Genomic DNA, 6,842 nt, shown 5'->3' on the forward strand with positions numbered 1-6,842 from the left:
CACATCTACGTTGGACTGGACTTAAGGGCTGTGTTCCTGTGTCTAGTTCTTTGCGAAGCTCTCTGCGTTCTGATCCTACAGCTTCTTCAAAGGCTGCAGCTTCAGCCAATGCAGCAGCAGCTGTTCTCTCAACTTGGAGAACATATAAACTTGCCTCGGTCAGCTTTTTGCTTCAACAAGCTGGCCTCTATTTCCGCCTTTTGTTTCATCACAGAAGCTTCCTTCTCAGCATAGGAGACTTGCGTTCGCCTTGGCGCGTGCTTTGATGGCTGCAGAACTCGCCGCTAAGGATTTGCTTGACTGTTTTGATGACTTTGATCTTGTAGACTGAGACTTGGTCCCAATGTGCTGAAGAGGCTCCCCCATCTCTCTCTGTCGAACACTTGGCTCTGGTTGTTGTATCGTAGACTGCTGGTCTTCCCTAGGATCAGAGGCTTTGTTGGTAGAAACATAACCACCGCTGTGTAGTTATTCTTGTGCTTGAGCCCGCCGTGATGTTTTTTCACTATTCTGCCCTTGAGTTGCGTTCCCATGCAAAACTAGACAGATAGCTAACAACTAAGTCTTCAATAAAACTCCCAAGGTGTGACTTTTCTTGAATGAATATATTGAAAATGTTTGTTGTGAAAAAACTATTTTTTTCCGAGGCTGAAGCGTGACAAGAAATAACTGCACTGAAAGACCTGCACCGTAGCGTTGTTTTTAGCTGCTTCTATGCGTGCAGAATGAAGTCTCCCCATTAACAAGAACAGCTCATTGGGAAGAATCAATGGATTTCTTAGAGGTACATACAAACAGTCTTGTCGATATTTAAATGGAGGCAAGAATTAGTCATCCATTTAGAAACATGTACCATAGCTTCAGTTAACTTGTTAACAACCAATTGTTTATTTTTGGAGTGTACATACAGAACTGTATTGTCTGCATACATCTGTATGTTAACTTGTGGGCAAGAAAGTGGGAGATCATTTATATAGATGGTAAACAGAAGGGGGCCTAATATTGACCTTTGTGGGACACCAATGTTATAGTAAAGAGAGTCCGACTAAGTGTCCCCCAAACGAACCCTTTGACTTCTGTTTGTCAGATGGGAATGCATCCAACTAATGACTTCAGTGGACACATTAAGGGAGGATAGTTTGGATAGGAGGACCTCATGATTCACAGTATCAAAGGCCTTTTTAAGATCCAAAAAGACTGCGCAGACTTCACCACCTATGTCCAGTTTAGATTTAATGCACTCCAGAAAATAGCAATTGGCTGTTTCGGTAGAATGGTTAGTTCTGAAACCAAATTGCATTTGATGTATGGCGTTGCCCTGAATGAGGTGATCAGTCAGATGATCAGCCACCCATCTTTCAGCTACTTTTGATAGCACTGGAAGAATGCTTATAGGTCTGTAATATTCTACCAGTGTTGGGTCACCAGATTTTAAAACAGATATCACTGCAGCAGACTTCCAAGCATTGGGGAAGAACCCATATTTGATGGACAGATTAACTAGATGTACAATAGGGGCAATCAGAGAATATTTTTGTCTCTTCAGGAATACATTGTCTAGACCAATATTTTGTTCTAGAGCTCCTGAAGAAGCTAATAATACTGTCAACTGCTGACGCTGATATTTCAGGAATTCTGAATATTGGTTTATTATTATCTATGGGAGTGAAAACTGTTACCGTTACCTTGGTTGAACATCTTTGAGTCAGTTCCCTGAGCCAGTTCTTTGAGTCAGGTTGAAATAATCTGATCTGAGTTTTTTTCCTGCAAGTTTTGTTTCCCCAGTTTATATTGAAATCGCCCATGAAGATAATCTCCTTCTTATCATCACATTCTTTAAGCATGGCATTTAGATGGTCTTAAAACGAGATATCAGATGTTGATGGTCGATATAATCCAATAGAATGTGAGAGACATTCAGAGGAAGACATTCAGCCCCATACAATCAATGTCATTGGCATGTTTCCATATGATACGATTGCATTTCAAGTTATCTTTCATGTACATAAGCAATCCACCCTGTCTGCCCTCTCCCCTGTCCCTCCTGAATATGAAATGTCCAGGGACATTAAAGGCAGAAATAGGAGAATATTTCTTCAGCCATGTCTCAGAGAAACAGAACAAAATCTAGATTAGAGTCGTTCAATACATGTTCTACCTGTTCACTCTTAGAAATAATGCCACGACTAACCAGATGACCTCCCAATATTCCTCTAGGCTTGGAACGAGGGTCCCAGAGCATTTTAGCCCGATTAACGGTTTGAAAAAGTTTCATAGTACAATGTTTTCTATAAAAAAAAGCCATGTTAGCGACAGAAGTTATGCTCACATACACAGAGTGTCCTTCTCTGAACCAGATAATATAGGTTGCTCAAATATAAGTTATTTCAATCCTTCATCAATGATTTCGGTCTGGATGGCTAATTAGGGGGACTTTTTTCCACTTCTTCCAGAATTATATCCTCCATATCAGCCTTTTTTTCTGCAGGTGACCTAACTCAAGACTCTGATGGGGAGCTTGGCACCCTGGGCCGCTTGGGTGTATGTTGATTCCGGATTGTTTGAATGAAGGCCAGCATTGATGTTTGGCCTCCTTCTATTGTATTCCCCAAAGAGTTGCACTGCCTTCGGGGTCCCTTATTAACCTTAATTTTCTATTGGGTCATGATTGTCACTGGTCTCAGTAGCTACTTTCCCAGCTTAATTTTTTAGCATTTTTCCTTATTTTTCGTTGAATGAGAGGTCACTGTTGCAGACTCTGGCTCACCAGGTACCAACTCCAATGTTTCATTCACTCCGTCTTTGTCCTTGGGAGCCGAGGAATTATCTTCTTCAACCTCAGTCTCACTGAGATCAGTCATTTCAGCTGAGATATGTGATACGTCTGCCCTACTCATAGGGACAGTAATTGTTGTCCTGCACATAGTGTTACTTACTCGACCGTGGCTCTGTATGGGAAACCCGGTTTTCTTGAGCATCCTCTTCTTTCCCTAGATAACCATTGGGATCCACACAGGAGAGGTGGTAACTGGGGTCATAGGTCAAAGGATGCCCCGCTACTGCCTGTTTGGAAATACTGTCAACCTCACCAGCCGTACAGAAACCACAGGAGAGAAGGGAAAAATCAACATTTCAGAATATACTTACAGGTAAGGATAATAACGGCTTTATTTAGATGAATGAGACATTGCTGTGAAGTGCTGATCCATCCTTTGTAAGATTGTGCATGGCATGTTATATTACTGTTGCTGACACCTGTATGTGTCTGTCTTGGGGGTTGGGCTAAAGGGGAAAAAAACACCTTCTTTTGAAGCAGCCTTTGGGAACAACATATTGTTGAATTCTGTGAAAATGTGGGAAATACATTTTGATTTCAGGTGTTTGCAGTCAGCAGAGAATGCTGACCCCCAGTTTCATTTGGAGCACCGAGGACCCATCACCATGAAAGGCAAGAAGGAGCCCATGAATGTGTACTTTCTGTCTCGCAAAAGTACTGAAAGCATAGTTTGATCATAAAAGCATTCTCCTTTCCCCAGTGGGCAAAATGCATAAAGGTGTGATTTTGGGGTTCTAATTTGGTTTTATGGGTTGAAGAGATGTCAGATAACCAAATTATAACCAAGAGAAGATGTCCTTTTCTGGTCGCGAAAAGAGATGATAAAAAAACGTTTTACAATCAGCATAAAACCAGACCATGACGTACGCCTGACCAGTTTTGCTCACTGGGTCACTTGTCAGTTTCAAGAAGCTGCTCTATCTGAAGACATAACAATTTTACCATCTAGAAATATACCTTGTTCTCTCCTTCACCAACAGTTATTCTTATTGTTGGTATGTACAGTTGAAGTTGGAAGTTTACATACACTCTTAGGTTGAAATCATTAACTCGTTTTTTAACCACTCCACACATTTCTTGTTAACAAACTATAGTTTTGGCAAGTCGGTTAGGACATCTACTTTGTGCATGACACAAGGAATTTTTCCAACAATTGTTTACAGACAGATTATTTCACTTATAATTCACTGTATCACAATTCCAGTGGGTCAGAAGTTTACATACAATACACTAAGTTGACTGTGCCTTTAAACAGCTTGGAAAATTCCAGAAAATTATGTAATGGCTTTAGAAGCTTCTGATAGGCTAAATTACATAATTTCAGTCAATTGGAGGTGTACCTGTGGATGTATTTCAAGGCCTACCTTCAAACTCAGTGCCTCTTTGCTTGACATCATGGGGAAATCAAAAGAAATCAGCCAAGACCTCAGAATTTTTTTTTAGACATCCACAAATCTGGTTCATCCTTGGGAGCAATTTCCAAATGCCTGTACAAACAATAGTACGCAAGTATAAACACCATGAGACCACGCAGCCGTCATACCGCTCAGGAAGGAGACGCATGACCATCGTTATGTTTGGAGGAAAAAGGGGGGTGGCTTGCAAGCCGACGAACACCATCCCAACTGTGAAGCGCGGGGGTGGCAGCATCATGTTGTGGGGGTGCTTTGCTGCAGGAGGGACTGGTGCACTTCACAAACTAGATGGCATCATGAGGTAGGAAAATTATGTGGATATATTGAAGCAACATCTCAAGACATCGGTCAGGAAGTTAAAGCTTGGTTGCAAATGGGTCTTACAAATGGACAATGACCCCAAGCAATCTTTCAAAGTTGTGGCAAAATGGCTTAAGGACAACAAAGTCAAGGTATTGGAGTGGCCATCACAAAGCCCTGACCTCAATCCTGTAGAAAATTTGTGGGCAGAACTGAAAAAGCGTGTGCGAGCAAGGAGGCCTACAGACCTGACTCAGTTACACCAGCTCTCAGGAGGAATGGGCCAACATTCACCCAACTTATTGTGGGAAGCTTGTGGAAGGCTACCTGAAACGTTTGACCCAAGTTAAACAATTTAAAGGCAATGCTACCAAATACAAATTGAGTATATGTAAACTTCTGACCCACTGGGAATGTGATGAAAGAAATAAAAGCTGAAATAAATCATTCTCTGTTATTATTCTGACATTTCACATTCTTAACATAAATTGGTGATCCTAACTGACCTAAAACGGAATTTTTACTAGGATTAAATGTCAGGAATTGTGAAAAACTGAGTTTAAATGTATTTGGCTTAAGTGTATGTAAACTTCCGACCTCAACTGTATGTTTGTTTCAAGTGACAAATAAGGTACATTTATAGGTTTAATTTAGTATGATATGACACAGATGAAGAACGTATTTTATGGATATACTGTAGGTACGGGCACGTATTGAAATACAATGTCATGTATTTTTTTTCTCTATCCATTCCAGCATTTGAAGTAGTATTTTACACTCAAAGTATTCTGTATTCTATGTATTTATTCACTGATGTATCTGTGCACTGATTGTATTTGTTATTTTAATTTGTGGTGTAATATACATGTATAGGCCAAAATGTATAGGCCAAATCAAAATCTGTGAATTCCATATTCTGTAGGACACACTGAACTTTTGGTATTATGTATTAAACACATTAAATATTTCACTTAACCATCCAAATACATTTTAACACCAATATGCAGTGTTGTGTAGTAGTGAACTACATATAGTTCAACTAGTAATTTAACTACATTTTGCAGTAGCTTGGTGGTAGTTGAACTAAATTCAAATCTAGGTAGCGTTTTCAGTAGTTAATTACTTTCTTTGCCATGTAGTGGTGTAGCTAACTGCTGGAACTAAACACTACTCTTTTTGCAAAAATAAAATAAAATATGGGTGAGGTAGGCAATCATTTCCTTTCTTTTTCGGCCTCAGACCTGCCTAATTCTCACTTGAAACAGTTTTTGTGTTTAATAGGCTAAATTACATATTCTGTTAACATATGACCCCAATGTGATCTGTTCTTGGAATTTGTAGTCTATGACATTTCAGATTTACGTATCGTAATTTTCACGATTTTTTCAAAGTGACTCCGGGTCCCGAGTGACGCAGCGGTCTAAGGCACTGCATCTCAGTGCTAGAGGCGTCATTACAGACCTTGGTTTGATTCCAGGCTGTATCACAACTGGCCGTGATTGGGAGTCCCATAGGGCGGCGCACAATTGGCCCAGGTTAGGGTTTGCCTTGTTTGAACAAGGTAGTTAACCCACTGTTCCTAGGCCATCATTGTAAATAAGAATGTGTTCTTATCTGACTTGCCTAGTTAAGTAAACTAGATTTTTCTCAAGGGTAGATTTAGTGTAGCTTAACTTCTTCCAGTGTGAAGTAATTGGTAGCTTGGTAAACTATATTTTCAGAGTAGCTTCCCTAACACTGTCAATATGTTGTTCTGTAAGTGTAACATTTATTTTGAACTACACTCACCCAAAAAACCTTGTTAATGTGCAAGTGCCTCACAACGTGGATGCTATTGTGCAGGAGCAGACTATTGTTTCATTTATGATTTTTGTTGAATAAAAAGAGGCTACCAGAGCTGTGGTATTGTTTTTTTGTTCGTTTTTATTCCTTATTTCCACGCTGGCATGTAATGGGGTTTGTTGGGTAGCCTTGTGGAACCAGCCGAGATCGGGCTGCTTCCACCAGGCTAGATAGTTGGGACAATAATTGGGAGAAATGTATCAAATATTTGAATAGGGGTGGACTGTCAAGGAATAAGTGAGGCAAGAGGTAATTCTACTGTACATACACTACTGTACCAACTGAGCAGAGGAATTAGAAAACAGTTCACGCATTTTGAACAAAGTCACTGTTTGCAACTGAAATAGTCAACCTTGCAGAAGCAGAGGAAGTCATTCTTGGTTATTGCGCTCTCAAGTGGCCAGTTGTAGAACTGTTGATACTAACTAACAGATCAGAGCCTTGGCAAG

General features: G+C 40.2%; 1 protein-coding gene across 2 annotated transcripts in view; it reads left to right on the forward strand.

Annotated features, from left to right (window-relative positions):
- The window catches only part of LOC139566639 (guanylate cyclase soluble subunit beta-1), a 63,100-nt gene extending 56,653 nt beyond the window's left edge, over positions 1-6,447 (forward strand). Inside the window, exons 12-13 of one of the 2 annotated variants that reach the window (XM_071387883.1) lie at positions 2,995-3,149; positions 3,378-6,447. In XM_071387883.1, coding sequence (XP_071243984.1) covers positions 2,995-3,149; positions 3,378-3,510 — 288 coding nt within the window. In that variant the 3' untranslated portion in view covers positions 3,511-6,447. Of the gene's footprint in view, positions 1-2,994; positions 3,150-3,377 lie in introns of those variants that run through there. The other variant, XR_011673129.1, reaches the window with a different exon arrangement.
- Positions 6,448-6,842: the final 395 nt, after the last annotated feature.

The sequence above is a fragment of the Salvelinus alpinus genome, chromosome 39 (assembly GCF_045679555.1).
Source record: "Salvelinus alpinus chromosome 39, SLU_Salpinus.1, whole genome shotgun sequence".
NCBI lineage: Eukaryota > Metazoa > Chordata > Actinopteri > Salmoniformes > Salmonidae > Salvelinus > Salvelinus alpinus.